The 23,159-nt window shown below is 34.7% G+C and overlaps 2 protein-coding genes across 3 annotated transcripts in view; both read left to right on the forward strand.

Annotated features, from left to right (window-relative positions):
• Nucleotides 1–12,588, forward strand: part of ppa1a (inorganic pyrophosphatase 1a) — a 13,877-nt gene extending 1,289 nt beyond the window's left edge. The window contains exons 2-11 of the mRNA XM_039650857.2: nucleotides 1,011–1,075; nucleotides 1,295–1,348; nucleotides 4,901–5,020; nucleotides 5,311–5,397; nucleotides 6,455–6,581; nucleotides 6,658–6,785; nucleotides 8,090–8,175; nucleotides 9,438–9,507; nucleotides 10,788–10,827; nucleotides 12,368–12,588. Coding sequence (XP_039506791.2) covers nucleotides 1,011–1,075; nucleotides 1,295–1,348; nucleotides 4,901–5,020; nucleotides 5,311–5,397; nucleotides 6,455–6,581; nucleotides 6,658–6,785; nucleotides 8,090–8,175; nucleotides 9,438–9,507; nucleotides 10,788–10,827; nucleotides 12,368–12,390 — 800 coding nt within the window. The 3' untranslated portion in view covers nucleotides 12,391–12,588. The remainder of the gene's footprint in view (nucleotides 1–1,010; nucleotides 1,076–1,294; nucleotides 1,349–4,900; nucleotides 5,021–5,310; nucleotides 5,398–6,454; nucleotides 6,582–6,657; nucleotides 6,786–8,089; nucleotides 8,176–9,437; nucleotides 9,508–10,787; nucleotides 10,828–12,367) is intronic.
• Nucleotides 12,589–14,360: 1,772 nt separating this feature from the next.
• Nucleotides 14,361–21,097, forward strand: sar1aa (secretion associated, Ras related GTPase 1Aa). Of its 2 annotated transcripts, none has more exons than XM_039650869.2 (7): nucleotides 14,361–14,516; nucleotides 15,007–15,076; nucleotides 17,559–17,678; nucleotides 17,757–17,822; nucleotides 17,938–18,041; nucleotides 18,290–18,421; nucleotides 20,376–21,097. In XM_039650869.2, exons 2-7 carry the CDS (start codon nucleotides 15,019–15,021, stop codon nucleotides 20,493–20,495), a joined length of 600 nt encoding a protein of 199 aa, XP_039506803.1. In that variant the 5' UTR covers nucleotides 14,361–14,516; nucleotides 15,007–15,018; the 3' UTR covers nucleotides 20,496–21,097. The 2 variants fall into 2 exon arrangements, with proteins under 2 accessions (XP_039506803.1, XP_039506813.1); XM_039650879.2 differs by having other exon boundaries at nucleotides 20,379–21,097.
• The last annotated feature ends 2,062 nt before the right edge of the window (nucleotides 21,098–23,159 follow it).

Raw genomic sequence — 23,159 nt, forward strand, 5'->3', positions numbered from 1 at the left:
ACAGATCTGTATGTTACAGAATGAAATTTGCCAAATAACCTTATTGGCCAGCCGGAAGAGGCTCATGCTGTTTCACAAAGTCTTCATAAATAGGTTTGTTTATGTGGTATTGTGTTATTTTAGTGTTTCACTACAATAATCAAAGCAGTGTTTCTCAACTAGCAATCTAATCAGCCAGTATATTTATGTTTGATTTATGTGAATTACAGAAATATAAGACTCTGCTAGACCTTTTTTTATTTTATATTTCTTTGCACAAAACTCTCCAGAAAGTGCCATTTAATGGTTTATTTAAAAAAAAAAAAAAAAAAAAAAACCAGACCCCCCCCTTGAGAGACTACCCCACACATAATTTAAAAAAAATTAACAATTAACCCGTATATGAAGAGTTCAGATGCAAAAGCCTCTAAGTGCCATTTGAAATTTTCTTCTTTAATGATGATTTTTATCAAGCTTATATATTTAAGTTCAGTGATTTCACTTAAATTGCAATGATTGTTATTTAAGTGAAATTACTGAACTTAAATATACAAGTTTGATAAAAATCATCATTAAAGAAGAAAATTTCAAATGGCATTTAGAGGCTTTTGCATCTGAACTCTTCATATATATATATATCTATATAGCAAATTTCCCTTAAAAAAGGGACGCTTCATGTCCATGCATGTGGGGAAATGTGGGTCCTTAGCCTAACAATTATTATAGCACAATTCTTTACACAACACCCCGGACCTCACTAATTTCCAGACCCTGGTTACGGCCTTGCACACACACTCAGCATCTACAGTAACTACTGCTGCTATGTGACCAATCAGCCAGTTTAACACGAAACACGAAATCAGCTTTCTGTTGAATCCATCAGTGAATAATGAATTCTGTCCTGGGTTCAAACATCACAACAAACACTCACACACACACACACTCCTGTTCTCACCGTCACACGTCAGAGAGTGATGAACATCTCCGTAATCTCAGTATTTCAGGAACAGCTCTTTTATCTCTCCTCACAGAAAACGCGGAGGGGAAACACATCTCTCCATTCCACGACATTCCCATCTACGCTGATGAAGCCGAGGTATGAGGATTACGAGTGTGATCTCGGTTCATATCAACATTACTGTGGAATCAGGAGAGAAACAGATCGACTGTAGGTGTGTGTGTGTGTGAGAATGTGTGTGTACACTGAAACTAGAAGCAAAAGAATATTTTGCTTAAATACATTTTCTGATTGTATTTGATTGTAAAACATGTGAGATTCGAGTCGAGATCATGTTCACACGGTTCTCTCCTCCAGAACATCTTCCACGCTGTTGTCGAGGTTCCTAGATGGACAAATGCAAAAATGGAGGTCAGAAATATTCCTCAATATTCTTTTCACGCTCGTATTACATCTCATTTATTTCGCACGCACTAGAATTCGTTAAAGGAAATCATTTCTAGAACACATAAACCATTACATCGTGTTCAAGCTCACGGACGACACACACTCCTCATGTTTGATCATCTGAACTGTAAGGATTCCAAGAACTCTGATGACAGGGACGTGAACTCATGGCAGGACCGCACGGATTAAAAGAGTTCAGTCCACATATCTTAGACTCTCTCTCTCTCTCTCTCTGACTCATATCAATTATGTGATCCGTCCCGAGAGACATTTTCTGATGCTTTACACCGACTCTGCATCTGCACTCGTAGATAAAAGGTTCAATGTGTTTCTATATGTTTCAAGCCAACTTTGGGTCAAATATGGACAAAACCCATCCATTGGGTTGATTTTTTAAATAAAAATGTTAACCCAATGTTTGGTTTTGTCCTTGTTTGACCCAAAGTTACGGAAGCCCTGAACCGCAACATTAAAAAAAATCTAGTATCTTTAATTTCGCGATTAAAGTCGAAACGTTTCGAAATTAAAGTCGTAACATTTCGAGATTAAAGTTGGAAAATTTCAAGATTAAAGTCAAAACATTTCGAGATTAAAGTTGAAAAAATTTCAAGATTAAAGTCAAAACATTTCGAGATTAAAGGCGGAAAATTTCTAGATTAAAGTCGTAACATTTCAAAATTAAAGTCGTAACATTTCGAGATTAAAGTCGAAACATTTCGAGATTAAAGTCGGAAAATTTCAAGATTAAAGTCGAAACATTTCGAGATTAAAGTCGTAAACTTTCGAAATTAAAGTCGTAACATTTCAAGATTAAAGTCGAAACATTTCCAGATTAAAGTCAGAAAATTTCAAGATTAAAGTCGTAACATTTCAAGATTAAAGTCAAAACATTTCGAGATTAAAGTCGAAAAATTTCGAGATTAAAGTCGAAAAATTTCAAGATTAAAGTCGTAACATTTCAAAATTAAAGTCGTAACATTTCGAGATTAAAGTCGAAACATTTCGAGATTAAAGTCGGAAAATTTCGAGATTAAAGTCGGAAAATTTCAAGATTAAAGTCGAAACATTTCGAGATTAAAGTCGTAACATTTCGAAATTAAAGTCGTAACATTTCAAGATTAAAGTCGAAACATTTCGAGATTAAAGTCGAAACATTTCCAGATTAAAGTCGGAAAATTTCAAGATTAAAGTCGTAACATTTCAAGATTAAAGTCAAAACATTTCGAGATTAAAGTCGAAAAATTTCGAGATTAAAGTCGAAAAATTTCAAGATTAAAGTCGTAACATTTCAAAATTAAAGTCGTAACATTTCGAGATTAAAGTCGAAACATTTCGAGATTAAAGTCGGAAAATTTCGAGATTAAAGTCGGAAAATTTCGAGATTAAAGTCGGAAAATTTCGAGATTAAAGTTGTAACATTTCAAGATTAAAGTCGAAAAATTTCGAGATTAAAGTCGAAACATTTCGAGATTAAAGTCGGAAAATTTCGAGATTAAAGTCGGAAAATTTCGAGATTAAAGTCGAAACATTTCCAGATTAAAGTAGAAACGTTTCGAGATTAAAGTCGAAACATTTCGAGATTAAAGTCGGAAAATTTCAAGATTAAAGTCGAAACATTTCGAGATTAAAGTCGAAACATTTCCAGATTAAAGTCGGAAAATTTCAAGATTAAAGTCGTAACATTTCAAGATTAAAGTCAAAACATTTCGAGATTAAAGTCGAAAAATTTCGAGATTAAAGTCGAAAAATTTCAAGATTAAAGTCGTAACATTTCAAAATTAAAGTCGTAACATTTCGAGATTAAAGTCGAAACATTTCGAGATTAAAGTCGGAAAATTTCGAGATTAAAGTCGGAAAATTTCGAGATTAAAGTCGGAAAATTTCGAGATTAAAGTCGGAAAATTTCGAGATTAAAGTCGGAAAATTTCGAGATTAAAGTCGAAACATTTCGAGATTAAAGTCGGAAAATTTCGAGATTAAAGTCGTAACATTTCAAGATTAAAGTCGAAACATTTCCAGATTAAAGTGGGAAAATTTCAAGATTAAAGTCGTAACATTTCAAGATTAAAGTCGAAACATTTCGAGATTAAAGTCGAAACATTTCGAGATTAAAGTGGGAAAATTTCGAGATTAAAGTCGGAAAATTTCGAGATTAAAGTCGGAAAATTTCGAGATTAAAGTCGAAACATTTCGAGATTAAAGTAGAAACGTTTCGAGATTAAAGTCGAAACATTTCGAGATTAAAGTCGAAACATTTCGAGATTAAAGTCGAAACATTTCGAGATTAAAGTGGGAAAATTTCGAGATTAAAGTCGTAACATTTCAAGATTAAAGTCGAAACATTTCGAGATTAAAGTGGGAAAATTTCGAGATTAAAGTCGTAACATTTCAAGATTAAAGTCGTAACATTTCAAGATTAAAGTCGGAAAATTTCAAGATTAAAGTCGTAACATTTCAAGATTAAAGTCGAAACATTTCCAGATTAAAGTCGGAAAATTTCAAGATTAAAGTCGTAACATTTCAAGATTAAAGTCGAAACGTTTCGAGATTAAAGTCGAAACGTTTCGAGATTAAAGTCGAAACATTTCGAGATTAAAGTCGAAACATTTCGAGATTAAAGTCGAAACATTTCGAGATTAAAGTCGAAACATTTCGAGATTAAAGTGGGAAAATTTCGAGATTAAAGTCGAAACATTTCGAGATTAAAGTGGGAAAATTTCGAGATTAAAGTCGTAACATTTCAAGATTAAAGTCGTAACATTTCGAGATTAAAGTCGGAACATTTCAAGATTAAAGTCGTAACATTTCAAGATTAAAGTCGAAACATTTCCAGATTAAAGTCGGAAAATTTCAAGATTAAAGTCGTAACATTTCAAGATTAAAGTCGAAACATTTCGAGATTAAAGTGGGAAAATTTCAAGATTAAAGTCGTAACATTTCAAGATTAAAGTCAAAACATTTCGAGATTAAAGTGGGAAAATTTCGAGATTAAAGTCGGAAAATTTCAAGATTAAAGTCGGAAAATTTCGAGATTAAAGTCTAAACATTTCGAGATTAAAGTAGAAACGTTTCGAGATTAAAGTCGAAACATTTCGAGATTAAAGTCGAAACGTTTCGAGATTAAAGTCGAAACATTTCGAGATTAAAGTCGAAACATTTCGAGATTAAAGTCGAAACATTTCGAGATTAAAGTCGAAACATTTCGAGATTAAAGTCGAAACATTTCGAGATTAAAGTCGAAACATTTCGAGATTAAAGTCGGAAAATTTCAAGATTAAAGTCGGAAAACTTCGAGATTAAAGTTGGAAAACTTCGAGATTAAAGTGGAAACATTTCGAGATTAAAGTCGGAAAATTTCAAGATTTAAGTCGATACATTTCGAGATTAAAGTCAAAATATTTAGACTTTAATCTCACAATGCTATTTTTTTTTTCTACGTTGCGGTTCAGGGCTTCCGTACAAAGTTTAGTTGAAACAAAGACAGTTAATTCTGAAATATTGCTCTCGTTTCTCCAGATCGCCACTAAAGATGCCCTCAATCCCCTGAAGCAGGACCTGAAGAAAGGGAAACTGCGCTACGTTAGCAACGTGTTTCCTCATAAGGGCTACATCTGGAACTATGGAGCGATCCCTCAGGTTAGCGTTCACGTCTCTGCCGTCCTCAGGCTTTTCCAGACGCCTAAAGTGAAGCATGCGGAATATAAAGTGTGGAAAACACCAGGGAAAAGAGAGGTTCATGCATGAACGAGTTTAGAGAGAGAGAGATTTCATGCACATTTAGATGGCAGCCCAAGCAAGCAGAAAGATTTGTCCCGAGGAAACGCTGAAGGAGTGTTATCAGCGACAGCAGAACTCACCTCACACACATCAGTGTGTGTGTGCTCGTGTGACTGACATGCTGAATGTTTATTTCTCATCTTTCCCAGACGTGGGAGGATCCCGGGCACCGGGACGGAGACACAGGCTGCTGTGGCGATAACGATCCCATCGACATCTGTGACATCGGGAATAAAGTAAAGACCTGAGTCAGGGAGTCTTTCAAAACTTGGAACTGATTTCCTGTCCTCATATCCTCATATGTAAATTATATACCTCAGAATACTAAATTAAAAAAATAATTATAATGGTAAATAACACACTAACCGGTATTTAAACTTACACACTTATTTACATATATATATATATTACTAAATTAAATTAAATCAGCATCAGATACTAAATTAAAAAAATAATTATAACGGTAAATAACACACTTATTTAAATATCATATTTATTTAAATATTATATATATTTAATTACAAATTGTAAATAAATCAACATCAGATATATATATATATATATATACAGTATATATACACAATAAAATAATAAAAATGTAATTAAATCAGCATCAGATACTTAATTAGAAAATAATCAAAATGGTAAATAATACACTTATTTAAATTATACATACATACATATATATATATTAATATAAATATATATATATATATATATATACATACATATATATATATACAGTATATATATCATCATATATATCAAATATTATTAAATAATATAGGCTATTCATATATATAACATACATAAATATAAAATAATATAAATACTATCTTATTAAAAATGATTATATATATATATATATACAATAAAAAAAATGTACTTTAATTAAATCAACATCAGATCCTAAATTAAATTATAATAATAGAAAATAACACTTACATTTTTTTATACCTATATATAAAATATTATATTATGAAATGTTTATTATATACCGTATATATATACAATTAAATTAAATAATTATAATAATAGTAAATAACACACTTTCAATCTGATCAATTATGAAAGTTATAAATAAAATTAAATCAACATCTAATACCAAATAAATTAATGGAAATTCGACTTAATAAACTTAACATCTTGAAAGTCATGTGCATTTCTATAGTTGTGAATGTTCTGCTTTGCTCTCTGAAGTGTTTTATCAACTTTATTATTTGTCATTTGGGAATCCCTCTCCATCAAAGCGATTGGCGATAAGTACCTCAGCTCGCTGGTGTTTGCGTGCAGGTTTGCTCTCGAGGGGAGATCATCCGTGTGAAGGTGTTGGGGACTCTGGCGCTCATAGACGAAGGAGAAACCGACTGGAAAGTCATCGTTATAAATGTGGAGGACCCAGAGGCTGAAGACTTCAACGGTTCGAGACCTTTCCCTTGTGCATCTGTAGTTATTAGTGTGATGATGTCCAATCTCAGCGAGTCCTTCGTTCACAGACATCGACGACGTGCGCAGACTCAAGCCTGGATTCCTGCAGGCCACACTTGATTGGTTCAGGATGTATAAAGTGCCTGATGGGAAGCCGGAAAACCAATTTGCCTTCAATGGTGAATTCAAGAACAGGGTAAGATGACATTTGATTAATGACTTCTCCCCGATGGCTAATAATAAGCAAGACCCTTTTCTCTCCATGCCATCAAGCCAAGAGAATTCAAGCATGTCATTTACATTTTTCTCACACAGAACATCTTAAAACTGGCAGACACACAGAACAGAGGACGTTTTTATTTTTATGTTTAGTTTTAGAATATTTTCAATTAGCAAATATACTATATCTTTAGTTTTAGTAAATATGTAAAATCATATTTGCTTTGAAATACTTTAAAAATGTGTAAACATATACTATGTATTTTCGTAAATGTTTATTTTGTTAATAAATATACTTAATTTTGTATTTTTAAATGCTTTAAAAATTAGCAAATATATTACCTATATATATATTACCTATATTTTGTAATATTTTAAAATATTTAATTTGAGTAAATATACTATTTTTCAAAATATTTTATTTTCTATATTATTTTCAGTAAATATAATGAATCAATTTTTGTTTTTAAATGCATTAAAATGAGCAAATATACTATATTTTTTAAATATATTTAGTAAATTATAAAATTTTAAAATATTTTATAATTAGCAAATATACTAGCCTATATATTTTCTGTTTTAATTTTTTTATTTTAAGTAAATACATTAAAACTTTTATTTTAAAATGAACTTTTAAAATGTGCAAATATACTATATCTTTAGTTTTAGTAAATATATAAAATCATATTTGCTTTGAAATGCTTTAAAAATGTGTAAATATACTATGTATTTTCTTAAATGTTAATTTTGTTAATAAAAATACTAAATTGTATTTTTAAATCCTTTAAAAATTAGCAAATATATTACCCATATTTTGTAATATTTTTAAATATTTAACTTTAGTAAATATACTATTTTAAAAAATGATTTTATCTACTAGCTATATATTTTCTATTAAGTAAATATACTGAATACATTTTTGTTTTTAAATGCATTAAAATTAGCAAATATACTATATTTTTTAAAATATTTAGTAAATATACTATTTTTAATTTGTAAAATAAATTTTATAATTAGCAAATATACTAGCCTATGTATTTTCTCCATGTTTTTTAAGTAAATACACTAAATAATTTATTTAAAAAAAAACTTTTAAAATTTGAAAATACATATGTTCTTAAATTTTTAAAAATGTTCATCTTTAGTAAATGCACTAAATATATATATTTTTAAATGCTTTATCTGCATTATAAGTTTTCAGTGTTTTTTAATGCAAAAAAATGTAGCAAATATATATATATATATTTTTTTTAAATGTTTTTTCTCATTTATGGTCTGCAGGATTTTGCCATTAAAACAATTAAGGACACTCATCGCTTCTGGAAAGCTCTAATCTCCAAGAAAACAGACGCTGGGGAGCTCAACTGGTCAGTCTATAATTTAGCATTAGCTCAAACTATAATCCACAGAGAACTGCTCAGATGAGTCAATATCTGTGATGTTGCACTAAAGACGTACATCATATCACCCAATGAGTAGTTCACTTATTCGCCCCGATGTCATCCAAGATGTCCATGTCTTTCTTTCTTCAGTCGAAAAGAAATGAAGGTTTTTGATGAAAACATTCCAGGATTTTCTCCTTTTAATGGACTTCAATGGGAACCAAACGGTTCAAGGTCCAAATGAGTTTCAGTGCAGCTTCAAAGGACTTTAAACGACACCAGACGATGAATAAGGGTTTTATCTAGCGAAACGATCGCTCATTTAAAAAATAAATAAAAAAACTAAGTACAAATGCTCGCCTTGCTCTGTTCCTTGCTCGTTCAATGAACGAAATGAACAAAATGACTCAAAAAAAGATTTGTTCATATTGATGAACGAGTTCAAACAGGAGAGTCACACAGAACAGAGCAAGACGAGCATTTGTGCTTATAAAACTTAAACTTTGTTATTTATTTTTTACATGAGCGCTCGTTTCGCTTGATAAGACCCTTATTCATCGTCTGGTGTCGTTTAAAGCTGCACTGAAACTCTCATTTGGACCTTGAACCGTTTGGACCCCATTGAAGTCCATTATAAGGAGAAAATCCTGGAATGTTTTCATCAAAAACCTTCATTTCTTTTCGACTGAAGAAAGAAAGACATGGACATCTTGGATGACACGGGGGCGAGTAAATTATCAGCAAAAGTTTTTTTAAGTGAACTAATTTGACCTAATTCATCTAAAGTTAAAGAGTGTCGTGTGCTGTCTACATATATGAGGGGCATTTTAGGTCAAAATGTGAATTCATTCAGGTGGTGCATACTTTACTGAAGTGTATATTAAAAGGAGAGGAGATATAAGGCGGCAGTTTTATGGCTTCTCCTTTTAATATACACTTCACTAAAGTATGCGCCACTTGAATGAATTGCTTTTGCGCTTCACACACCCTGTGTTCATGTTCAATGTGAAGCATTCGTTCTTTCTAAGCAAACATTCGAGATAAGCATGCAGGCATTAGACAGCAAGGCGGCCGTGGTCGAACGCTGAGATTGAGAGGCGTGTTGTCCGGCTTTCTGAAGATCAGAGATGAGATTTCTACAGCTGATGGTCTGGCTGTGTTTAGCTCACATCACCTTCAGTGACTCTAGACAGAATAAAAATTTGCTTTGATCATATTTCAATGTTTCAAATGCATGTGTCTCGCAGTATGAACACCTGTGTCTCCGACAGTCCCTTCTGCGTCTCCGGCGCCGAGGCCAAAGCCATCGTCGATTCAGTGAGTGTTTTCTATCTGTCACACACACACAGAATTAAAATAGCCTAGGGTCTTTTTGGATTTAACAATCATGCAATTGTCAAATTATATAAAAATCACTTGAGAGTGAGGGTGAGAGTTTAATAGTCTTGTCAAGTGTCTGATAAAGTAAAGTCTCACCCAAAAATTAAATGTCATTAACTCGCTATCGTGTTGATTTAAACAGGAGAGGTTTGGGATAAAGAGAGAAAATCATCATCAGAGACACGTAAAAGTATAGAACATGCTTCTCACTCGATATATTCCTGAAGTCATAAGATCATTTTATATGAATTCACTGGGGGAAAAAAAAAGTTAACTAAATTAACTGGTTCTATTCAAGTCAAAAATATGATTTAATATTTCTAAAATCAACCTAATTGAAGGAGTAGTTCACTTTAAAAAAAAAAAAACTTTTGCTGATAATTTTACTCACCCCCATGTCATCCAAGATGTCCACGTCTTTCTTTCTTCAGTCAAAAAGAAATGAAGGTTTTTGATGAAAACATTCCAGGATTTTTCTCAATATAATGGGCTTCAATGGGGTCCAAACGGTTCAAGGTCCAAAAGAGAGTTTCAGTGCAGCTTCAAAGGGCTTTAAACGACACCAGACAGTGAATAAGGGGCTTATCAAGGACCCCTAGAGTCATGACTCGAAAAAAGATGTGTTCATTTTGATGAACGAGTTCGAACAGGAGAGTCACGAACGCGCATCACAGAACAGAGCAAGGCGAGCATTTGAGCTTATAAAACTTAAACTTTTTGATTTATTTATTAAATGAGCGATCGTTTCGCTTGATAAGACCCTTATTCATCGTCCTTTGAAGCTGCAGAAAAAAGTTTTAAATGCTTCTATCTTCTAAATGTGAATTTTGTCATTGTTTTGGAGCACTAGCTTAGATAACAGTACGGCTAACAAAACTTGGGTTTTCATGGGGACATTTCATCTGAGTAAAATAAAGTCTGTAAGTTGACGATAGGCTACTTAAATTTGCATACTCGCACCCCAAATGTTCTTAGTTACTTATTATAAAAAAAATTAAGCTTTTTAAAAAAAAAATCGTGTTTTCGATGGTTGTGTATACATGTAATGTCAAAGTATCGACAAGTTAACATAACACAGACTTTGTTTTAGTTACTCATAAATTGAAAATCCCGAGGGAAGCAACAGTGGCGGGTTTCGACGTCATCATCATCACGATCGTCTTTTGTGTTGTTGAATTATTCCTGTATGAATTTATGAATCTGCCTTGTGTTCTCAGGCTCCTCCTTACGGTGAGCCAGAGCCGGTGCCCAGCTCAGGTGAGTGATCCGTCCTTCAGTCTGATCCACAACCGAAAACTAGGGGTTTGAGCACTGCCTTCTGATCTACAGATGATAATAACAGTAAAATAGGGCATTATGTATAGAACAATTGACAACGGGCCGTTGAATTATTAGAAATTAATGCACATCCGAGGTGGTAATGTGGACGCGACGCATTTTCCTTAAAGGAGTAGTGATTATTTTCTTACGCATTTCGTCCCAAGCCTCCTTTGCTTATTACAAAATTAGATTTTAGTGCTAGAAACGGTCGGAGTATACTCAATCCTCATTGACTGAAGCCTCTGACTGCAAGTTATGAATGAAGTTATTCGAGAGGGAGATTAACAGCGTGTGTTAATTACCTCAGCCTTGCCTGTGCGTCTCTCAATAGTAACGTAAAGTGTTGTAGTCGAGACCACCTCACTCGAGTCCGAGTCGACACCGAGACCAGAGAGAGTCGAGTCCGAGTCAAGACCGAGTCCATAGAGAGTCGAGTCCGAGTCAAGACCGAGTCCATAGAGAGTCGAGTCCGAGTCAAGACCGAGTCCATAGAGAGTCGAGTCCGAGACCAGAGACGGTCGAGTCCGAGTCGAGACCGAGACCAGTGAGGGTTATTACCTAATTTACTTTTATTTACTTAGAGAAATCCTTTTTTTTTTTTTTTTTTTTTTACTGAATTTACTTAGAGTTTAAAAAATATGATCAGTTTAGGGTAAAAAGGCCACATAGTAGGTGGTGTTAAAAGTAATTTTATTACAATTTGTCATGCGCAGTTGCGCACTAGAAAATCGCCAATCACTGGGCGTGTCAATCAATTTACAGAAATATTTTATTAACATACATTAATAATCATGAAAAATATTTTAATTGAACTCGAGTGGACTCGGGAATAATTCCGAGTCCTAAAAAAAAAATGTTCGAGTACGAGTCAATTCCGAGTCCAAATGGACACGAGTCCATGACAAGACCAACACCATTAAAATATGGTCTCGAGACCGAGACCGAGTCCGAGACTCGAGTACTACAACACTGAGCTACTGTGTGTATTTAAGCGGGAGAAAGAGAGTATGTGTTTTCTCTACATAATAAAAAGTAATTTTGTGGCACAAAACATGAAGATAATGTGTCTTTTTTATCCTATTGTTTATTATATTTATTTGCTTGTTCACTATCATTGTGGGTTTTGGCTCTTTTGTGTTGTCAGCTGTAAGGACCTTTTTTATTTGAAATAACTAAAATCATGTGGCGAAGTGATATGGAACCGTAATGCGGTCAAAACCTGCTGGAACTACTTTAGCCGTGAGCCGTGCGTTTCCTTAGAACGCTCGTCAACCAATCAGATTCAAGCATTCACGACTGTGACGCTAATAGAGCTGTAGATCAGTTTCTTATAAAGTTTGTCATATCACAAAAATTAATTTATCTGGATTTTTTTTTTCACAATCATTCCACACACTCTTAGAATAAAAAGTTTTATAAGGATTCTGTCAGACGCTTCATATGAATAAATAATACAATATTTTCTCTCTCTTTCTAGCTGATAAATGGTTCTATTACTAAACGGATATAGAAGATCATCAGCGGACTGTGACGGGAACAGGGACGAATCATCAATGTTTCTGCTATATATTGTATTAGTTTCTGATTGATTTATGAAGTTGTAGAGCTCTGAGAATGTTAGACAGTCTGTGCATAATAATACTGTACATGTGGACCTTTTAATGGAAACTGGGAATCAGAATAAAATTATGTGACTTTACAAATGTTCTCACAATACAAAGAACTTTTACTGAAATAGGATATATTTTTCTCCTCATCTATGGTAATTTGTATGTTAAAGGAACATCTAATTGTTGCATTTTAGATTAATTTGTAACTTGTTTTAATCACTAGTGTAGTGATAGACTATAATTAAACCTGAATGAGGTTCAACAGGTGTTTCTTTCTAACATGATGATGTTATTTTTGACTTTCTGCTCCATCACCATGGCAACCCTCTTCAAATGTAGCAGAATCTGTTGTGTTTGAAATGTAAATCAACGTGATTTTACGTTCACACAAAATCAAATTAAAACTAAAAAGGTTAAGGCAGAGATGAGAGTTTTATTACAGGACACCCAAATTATGTTTTAACATGATATGTAGACCAAATATGTTGAAGATTTCGAGTAAAAATGCCCTTAATTGAATATTCGGCCATACATAAGTTTTAAATGAATACGTTGAAGCGGAGTCAGTAACCAGGTGTTGTGATCTATGTGTAAACAGTGACATCTAGTGGCCAGTTATCGCAAGCGCAACAGACCTCACTGAGAGAGTTTAGCTATTAAACTCATTATTAACGTGTGATTAAATCCACATTAAAGCGTTCGTTTTAAAGAACAGCACTGACGGTTCATGAACGGGCAACCAGGGCAACGGACAGTTGGCAGCAGCCAATCAGAGACGAGCAACTCTATTGCCATGGAGACAGACACCACAAAGATGGATGCCGACACTTTTGCAGCTGTTACTGTTGTCTTGGCTTCTACAACTTATTATTTTACTTAAGTATCACTTGTAAGACAAAACGTAAAAAATAATTTGCCATTATTATTAAATAAATTAATTCATTTTACATGCATACATTCCATCTTCTTCTTTCAAAATGCTACTAGCCTACGTAGCATATGACTAATGACTCGAGTTTTTATAAAATGAGGCTAAATTATATTGTTATATTGTTATGGAAATGTCATAAATATATACAGGGGAAACTCGAAAAAATAGAATATTGTGCAACAGTATTTCAGTAATTCAAATTAAAAGGTGAAACTAGCCTAATATACTTAGAAGGCTATAATATATTACTATATGCTTGCTTACACTTTGCAGAGGGCCGACATTTCCGAATTTAAAATCCTTTTTTTAATTGATTTCATGTGATATTCTAATTTTCTGAGATGTTGAATTTAGGGTTTTCATAAACTGTAAGCCAGAATCATCAAAATGATGATTCATGTCAAATCAACTTTTGCACGATATTCTAATTTTTCGAGTTTCACCTGTGTGTATATATCGCACATCACTGTACATAACATGTTAGCCAAATAATTGAACTCATCTCAGCAAAAAAGAAAAGAGGACATAGGCCAGTAATTCAACTTAAAAGGTGAAACTAATATATTATATAGACTCATTACATGCAAAGTGAGTAATGACAATCTTCCGGTCTGGTGGATCAGAGGGACACAGAAAACGGGTCGAAATATTCACGGATCTTGGAAAGAAGAGTCATAATGTAGTTCACTTACACTGCACTTACACAAAGCCACCAGTAGACGGCGGCAGAGTACAGCAATACAATACTGTATAATGTATATAATTTATTGTATAACTGTATAATAATTTCAATATTTTCACATACAACACATTATTTTATTTTGTACACTATTTTTCTTTAATAGTTTAAAAACTATTAGAGTTTAAAAAAAGAAAAGAAAAAAGAATTGGCTCTATCCAATGAGATTGCTCATCGATGATGACGTACGTCAAGGCGGAAGTGGTGTCAGGGTGTCGTGCGCGCTCATGTGAGAGATTCTGCGGGTTACTAGAGACGCTCCATGGCACGCGCGCTTTAATATAATCACGTAATAAACCGGAGGATTCGTCAACACACTGAGGTCGAGACACGCGACCGATCAACGGTGAGAGACGATCAAAACACCCGAAGAAGAGAGAGAGAGAGAGGCGGAGGAGGCTTTATTCAGGCCCGGGATTAACTGTGTGTGTGTGTGTGTGAGAGAGAGAGAGAGAGAGAGAGAGAGAGAGAGAGAGAGAGAGAGAGAGAGAGACAGTGACAGTGAGTGTGTGTGTCTGCTCATGCTGTCAAGAGTGTTATATTATTAACATATTACAGGTAAATGATCATAATGATGTCATTATACTGAATCTCTTTACTGTAGTATGATGGACACTTTAATACGTGTGGAAAAACATGCTAATATTAATATGGTGTGTGTGTTTATGTTTGTTCCCTAAATGTCAAAAACACCATACAGTAAAGTAACAGAATAGTATTACCATGTGACATTAAATGAATAGTATGACCGTTAGTGATGTGTCTGCCTGTTTTATTATGCATATATTTAGATGAGTGTGTTTTTAATATTAATATTTCCCCTTTGTTTTGGTTAGGAAACATCTGCAATGTCATTTATATTTGACTGGATCTACCGAGGGTTTAGTGGAGTGCTGCAGTTTCTAGGTGAGGTCTGACTCATATATACAGTGCGAGTCATATATACGTTTAGATTATTATTATGTGTTCAAAAGAAGCCGCTTCTGCTCATTGGTCACATGACTATTGAACTTTGCCTGCATCTGTTTTGGCAATATTATTCAATAGAGCAATAAAGCTGATAAATGTATAATGTATACACACACACACACACACACACACACACACACAGGGCCTAGAACTAACTTTTTCCCACACCTACTGGTGACTTAAATATTATACATATATTATATATTTTTCACCAGCCATGAAAATGTTTTGCAAAAACAGGCTGACAAAAAACAGTAAAAATTCACAGTTCTCTATTCCAATTTCGATTCCACTGCTAAAACTACTAGCCTAATTAAGTATTAAAATTAGTAATAAAATAAGAACAAATAATCAAATTACAAGCAAAAGCACAATATAAAAATAAATAGTTTCTCAGGTCTGACTGAAGTTTACAGGTACAGAAGTTTAATAAAGCAAATGTAAAATAACACTGTATAAATTAAACATTCTTAATAATTAATCCTTATTAAAGTTACAAAAGTTATTCAGCCAAGAGCAATACGTGATTTTTTTCTTTGTCTTTTGTTGTTTGATAATCATTAAAAACAGCAGGAATATTAGGTCACTGTCACTTTAAGAGCGAATGCATTGATACTGACACACACATGAGCCGTTAAATATGAACGTGAAACAATATAAACACAATAATCATATGCTGACTCCAGTGTGTGTGCACGTTCTGTACGATAAAGGCGCAATCTGCTTTATTGAGCACACTTTTATTAACGCTTTTGTTTTTTATATTTTTTATGTTTTTAACTAAAAGAACTCTAACATCCATTGTAAGCTAAGCTTGTTGTGTATATTGCCTAATTGTAAGCTTGTTCAGAAATGGTGACAAAAACAAAAAAGAAAAAAATGAAACTTAAATAAAGGAATATTTGATTTTTATGAGTCTGAATATTTGAATGTAATATTTTTGAGCATTAACCCGCTTATACCGCAGTCACTTGCCAAATAACACATTTTTAAAACATTACTTTATATTTTAATTAGTTTTACAATCGAAATCTAAAGTTTCTACAAACAAGAACTTGGTTTCCCTGGTTACGCCTGACGGTTTATTTAGCAACCGGAGATATTTATAGTCGGAGAACCCTTCAGTTTAGCTAACTTACGAGCCAGAAAGCTAACGTTTTTTTTTTGTTGTTTTTTTTCCATGTAAGTTAGGCTTGTCTAGCCATGGGCGTTACACTTTCTTTCTTTCTTTTTTTTTTTACCTATAACTAAAACACAGGTAGGCGTAGTATAACAGCTAACTAGATGTTTGTTTTGATACAATAAATTGTAACCGGATACTTTGACTGCCTGTTGCTATGGATACTCACAGCTGTTGCTATGGTTACTCACAGCTGTTGCTATGGTTACTCACAGCTGTTGCAATGGTTACTCACAGCTGTTGCTATGGTTACTCACAGCTGTTGCTATGGTTACTCACAGCTGTTGCAATGGTTACTCACAGCTGTTGCTATGGTTACTCACAGCTGTTGCTATGGTTACTCACAGCTGTTGCTATGGTTACTCACAGCTGTTGCAATGGTTACTCAAAGCTGTTGCTATGGTTACTCACAGCTGTTGCTATGGTTACTCACAGCTGTTGCTATGGTTACTCACAGCTGTTGCTATGGTTACTCACAGCTGTTGCTATGGTTACTCACAGCTGTTGCAATGGTTACTCACAGCTGTTGCTATGGTTACTCACAGCTGTTGCTATGGTTACTCACAGCTGTTGCAATGGTTACTCAAAGCTGTTGCTATGGTTACTCACAGCTGTTGCTATGGTTACTCACAGCTGTTGCTATGGTTACTCACAGCTGTTGCTATGGTTACTCACAGCTGTTGCTATGGTTACTCACAGCTGTTGCAATGGTTACTCACAGCTGTTGCTATGGTTACTCACAGCTGTTGCTATGGTTACTCACAGCTGTTGCTATGGTTACTCACAGCTGTTGCAATGGTTACTCACAGCTGTTGCTATGGTTACTCAAAGCTGTTGCTATGGTTACTCAAAGCTGTTGCTATGGTTACTCACAGCTGTTGCTATGGTTACTCACACCTGTTGCTATGGTTACTCACAGCTGTTGTTATGGTTACTCACAGCTGTTGTTATGGTTACTCACAGCTGTTGCTATGGTTACTCACAGCTGATGTCGCCAGCGCATTTATTTATTAACACCGAACGATTAACAGTCAGGTTCTAGGTGTCCGCGATCACTTTTTAATGGACACCCTGCAGCCAATCAGAACCGAGTATTCACCCAGATCACGGTATAAACAAATATTAGCGCCCAACTGGCAGGCGACACTGTATCATATATTCGGCAACGCTGATTGTCAGTTGTAGGCCCTGTGTGTATATATATATATCGATATATTGTAGTGTTTGTGTTTTTTGCAGGTTTGTATAAGAAGTCTGGGAAGCTGGTTTTTCTGGGACTGGACAACGCTGGGAAAACGACTCTCCTGCACATGCTCAAAGACGACCGATTAGGACAGCACGTGCCCACGCTACACCCCAGTAAGAGGAGAACACACACTTTAATAACTCCCATCAGCCATTGCTCTCGGCTGATGATCTGTTTGTGTCTTGTGTCAGCGTCAGAGGAGCTGACCATTGCAGGAATGACGTTCACCACGTTCGATCTGGGTGGTCATGTACAAGGTCAGAACTATAATATCCATTCATCTGATGATCCTATTCAATTTGATCAAATCGGTCATCGTTTATTCCTTTGTGCTTCTCCAAACTCACACGGCATAACTTTGACTTTTTCCAGCACGGAGAGTGTGGAAGAACTACCTGCCCGCGGTCAACGCTGTGGTGTTCCTGGTGGACTGTGCCGATCACGAGCGGCTCGCCGAGTCCAAGGTGGAGCTGGACGTAAGTCTCATACTCAAACCAAAACAACTTGCAACTGTGTGAAGGTTTTCTTTGCACACTTTTATCATTTTAGACACAGATTTATATGGTTTTCACCTCTTGTGTAACCAAGTAACGCAGTAAACTCATCAGGAATAATCTGGACAGAGACAGAGCGTATAATGTGCAAATGTGGATCTAGAACTGAAGCGCTCTAGTGGCTCTCAGTGACCGTGTGTGTGTGTGTGTGTGTGTGTGTGTGTGTTCAGGCTCTGCTGTCGGACGAGACGATCTCCAGCGTGCCGGTTCTGGTGTTGGGCAATAAGATCGACCGCCCCGAGGCCGTGAGCGAGATGAGACTACGAGAGGTGTTCGCTCTGGAGGGACAGACCACTGGGAAGGTCAGTGCCACGACACTAATGGAGGATCTGCAGGACACACGTTCCTCCACATGTTATCATATTCCAGTCATGTGATTAAACTGACCAGGGCAGATGAAAGACAAAAATGTCTTTGAATTTATGTGTTTGCGGTCGCTCTGTATATCTCTATGGCAGTTCATATAACTCATATAACTCCAACACAACACAAATGAAATTTTGCACTAATGTTGATACTTGGTGCTCTGAACTTATGACACACAATTCTGACTTCACATAATTGCGACTTTTTAACACACAACTGTGACTTTATATCTCACAAGTCTGACTTTATATCACGCAATTCTGACTTTATAACGTAATTCTGATTTTGTAACACAATTGCAACTTTATATCTCACAATTCTGACCTTATATCACACAATTCTGACTTTATATCTCACAATTCTGACTTTATATCTCACAATTCTGACTTTATAACACACAATTCTGACTTTATATCTCACAATTCTGACTTTATATCTCACAATTCTGACTTTATAACACACAATTCTGACTTTATATCACACAATTCTGACTTTATAACACACAATTATGACTTTATATCTCACAATTCTGACTTTATATCTCACAATTCTGACTTTATATCTCACAATTCTGACTTTATAACACACAATTCTGACTTTATATCTCACAATTCTGACTTTATATCACACAATTCTGACTATCACACAATTCTGACTTTATATCACACAATTCTGACTTTATATCACACAATTCTGACTTTATATCTCGTAATTCTGACTTTATAACGTAATTCTGATTTTGTAACACAATTCTGACTTTATATCACACAATTCTGACTTTATATCACAATTCTGACTTTATATCACAATTCTGACTTTATATCACACAATTCTGACTTTATATCACAATTCTGACTTTATATCACAATTCTGACTTTATATCTCACAATTCTGACTTTATATCTCACAATTCTGACTTTATATCACACAATTCTGACTTTATATCTCGTAATTCTGACTTTATAACGTAATTCTGATTTTGTAACACAATTCTGACTTTATATCACACAATTCTGACTTTATATCACAATTCTGACTTTATATCACAATTCTGACTTTATATCACACAATTCTGACTTTATATCACAATTCTGACTTTATATCACACAATTCTGACTTTATATCACACAATTCTGACTTTATATCACAATTCTGACTTTATATCACACAATTCTGACTTTATATCACAATTCTGACTTTATATCACAATTCTGACTTTATATCACACAATTCTGACTTTATATCACAATTCTGACTTTATATCACAATTCTGACTTTATATCACACAATTCTGACTTTATATCACAATTCTGACTTTATATCTCACAATTCTGACTTTATATCTCACAATTCTGACTTTATATCACACAATTCTGACTTTATATCTCACAATTCTGACTTTATATCACACAATTCTGACTTTATATCACACAATTCTGACTTTATATCACACAATTCTGACTTTATATCACACAATTCTGACTTTATATCACACAATTCTGACTTTATATCACACAATTCTGACTTTATATCACAATTCTGACTTTATATCTCACAATTCTGACTTTATATCACACAATTCTGACTTTATATCTCACAATTCTGACTTTATATCACACAATTCTGACTTTATATCTCACAATTCTGACTTTATATCACACAATTCTGACTTTATATCTCACAATTCTGACTTTATATCTCACAATTCTGACTTTATATCACACAATTCTGACTTTATATCACACAATTCTGACTTTATATCTCACAATTCTGACTAACTCACAATTCTGAGATAAAAAAGTCGCAATTCTCTTTTGTTATTTTCTGTTCTGGTGCGAAACAAGCCTCCACATGTTTGTATGTAGCCTGATGTGTAGCATGTTGTGTTAGCAGGGCAGCGTGTCGCTGAAGGATCTGAACGCGCGGCCGCTGGAGGTGTTCATGTGCAGTGTGTTGAAGAAGCAGGGCTACGGGGAAGGCTTCCGATGGCTCTCGCAGTACATCGACTGACCTCAGACCCGTCTGCTCTGTGATCGTCAGCAATAAGAGATGCCTGACCTGTTTTAGTGGATATTACGCATCGGTTTTGTTGTTTTAGTCTCAATTCGGAGGATGTTAAACGCAGAAGCACGTGCTGTTACTGTATTAAAGCCCTGCGAATGAGGATGCAAGGTGTAATCAAGCCATTGGTTTTTAGTACAAGACCATGTGTGATATTTCAGTTCCTGCTGCTTTTTTTTTTCTTATGTTTTTAAACGTTGAGTCGCTCTGTTATACCTGAGTGTTGTTGTATTATTTAGCATCCTTTCATCTAGAGATGTTATAAAAATCTGATCAGTGGTTTGAGGTGTACAGTATATTGTAATATATTCTCCTGTACAGTGTTTGTGTAGATAATGTTCATATCAGATGCTGTCGGTGTTTGTTGATCATCAGATGAAGGTCTGATATGAGAACGCCTATGGCAGAGACACATGATCATTTTTTGCAAATTTGTACATATTGTATAATGGAGTATATGTGTTTTTATTGTCCATAGCCTTGACTTGAGTGTACAGAAATCCATCCTAACAGACTGTAAACATCTATAAACTATTCATATTTTGAAGAATGTTTCTGCAGTTGTCATTGATTCAATATTTTGATTTTTTTTAGTTGAAGATTGTTAGTAAATCTAGTAAACCTCTAAAACTGATCATTCACACTCTAGAAAACAAATCAGTCACTTACTCACCCTCATGTTGTCCAAACCTGTGTGATTTACATTCTGAAACATGAGCAAGATGATTTTCAAGATGAAAATGACCAGGGCTGTTGAGCTCATGAAAGTGATGAAAGTACTTTGTAATGCCATCTACAAATTAAAATACATGAATCAATCATCCAATATATATATATATAAAAAACAATAATATAAACAAGTGTTCAAATATTTCCAAACAAAAATCATGCAATTAAAGCTATAATAGTACATTAAATGTAAGGATTTTAGTGTATTAATCACTTCTTTTTAGCCAATATGTGCTTGTAACTAAAAATAGACCTTCCATGACTCCCTAGGTTGTCTGAAAGAGCTCTGTCTATGATGTCAATAACAATGTCTAGACGGATGATTTTAAGATGAAGGACTCGGGACGTTTTTACCGGGAAAATCAAACGGATGTGACGTTTAAGCGCGCTCTAGAGAACGCCACGACACATTAAAACAAACAAATGCGTAAAACAATGTTCATATAATGCCGAAAGAGCCATATTCAAAACTGTATTGTAGTGTCAAACAATATAGTCTCGCAGTCAGATCTAGTTTATGAATAGTTCCCACAGGCAAATTAATGTCACGTGACCTCCCAGTAGACGCCATCTTTGAGGGCATAACTGCTGTGTTTACAAAGTTTTATCAGAGAATGTCGTTTTACAAACAAATATTTATGTATTTTTATAATGTTACGCAAATCATGAAGGGATAAAGTGAAATAGATTATAAAGATACTATTAAAACAAGACAGAGAGAATGCGAACATTTAACTTTAATTCATAAATGGTGGGGATCCGTATGCAGTAAAGCACTGATCGAGCACGATTATGCAGCTTTGCCCCAGATACAGTATTTTCATGTGTACCGTTACCTTTATCAGGTATTGGCTAGGAGTTTTTACACATGTGAGCAATTCCGAGCCTGGAAATCACTGAAGGCGTACAATCAGATTGCAGTTGGTTTGGTTACGTTTGCTCAAGTGCAATTAGTCATCATAGCGAAGTAGCAATAGCATCATGTTCTGTTTATTAAAAAGCCATAGCCAGCACAAGTCTTATGTTCCCCTCAAAACAGTCACCGGTGCTTTCTGTAATATGCATGTGCTCATTTGTACACTGAAGAATAGGTGTGGAACGGTGTATTCGTACTGAAACAAACCGATGCGGGTGTCATGGTTCAGTGCATGAATATAAAAATAAATAACCCGCGTGCAAATGAATTAATGTAATGCGGAACTATAAGCGGGTTCATTAGGGACATAATCTGAGATTGCAATGCTGGAGTGTGATCGAACAGGGGAAACAATATTGTTTTGTATGTTTTTAATACCTCGCCAATTTATTCAGGACATCTTTTCAAACTGCATAGATAGTGTTAACTCATATACACTCGCAATAACATTGTGCTTTTGTCAAACAAATTCTTGCGTATTTTGAGTGAGTTTCGTTCGTGTTTATCCTCGCCAAAATATAACCTCCGTCGTTGTTCTGACAAAAGCTTAGTCTTCTCACATCCAATGACGGGTATACTGTACAATCCCGATTTAACTGAACCTCCGGCACGATTTTATCATCCATTGACCCAGCAGGAGATTACCATTTTCACTTTTTATCACGAAACTTCAAATGTTTTGCCCTCAGCAATGGCGCCGGGGTCGGCCAATGCCCGTATGTTGTGACGTCATGTGGGAACTAGTCTCAAGTCAAGTGTACTTTTATGACTAAACTATCATAACAGTGGAAATTTAATTACCTCATCCGTCGACAAACATAGCAGATGCTTTCCGAACTGCTGTTTCCTCGCCGTTTGTGTGTTATTTAAAGGAGAGAGCAGCACATTCAGCTCTCAGCGCCGTTGAATCAGTGTGTTTTTCACGAGCACGAGCAGGAAGTGCTGCTGCAGTTTCACCTAACGGCCAC

This window comes from Pimephales promelas, chromosome 17, assembly GCF_988280905.1.
Source record: "Pimephales promelas chromosome 17, fPimPro1.hap1.1, whole genome shotgun sequence".
Classification (NCBI taxonomy): domain Eukaryota; kingdom Metazoa; phylum Chordata; class Actinopteri; order Cypriniformes; family Leuciscidae; genus Pimephales; species Pimephales promelas.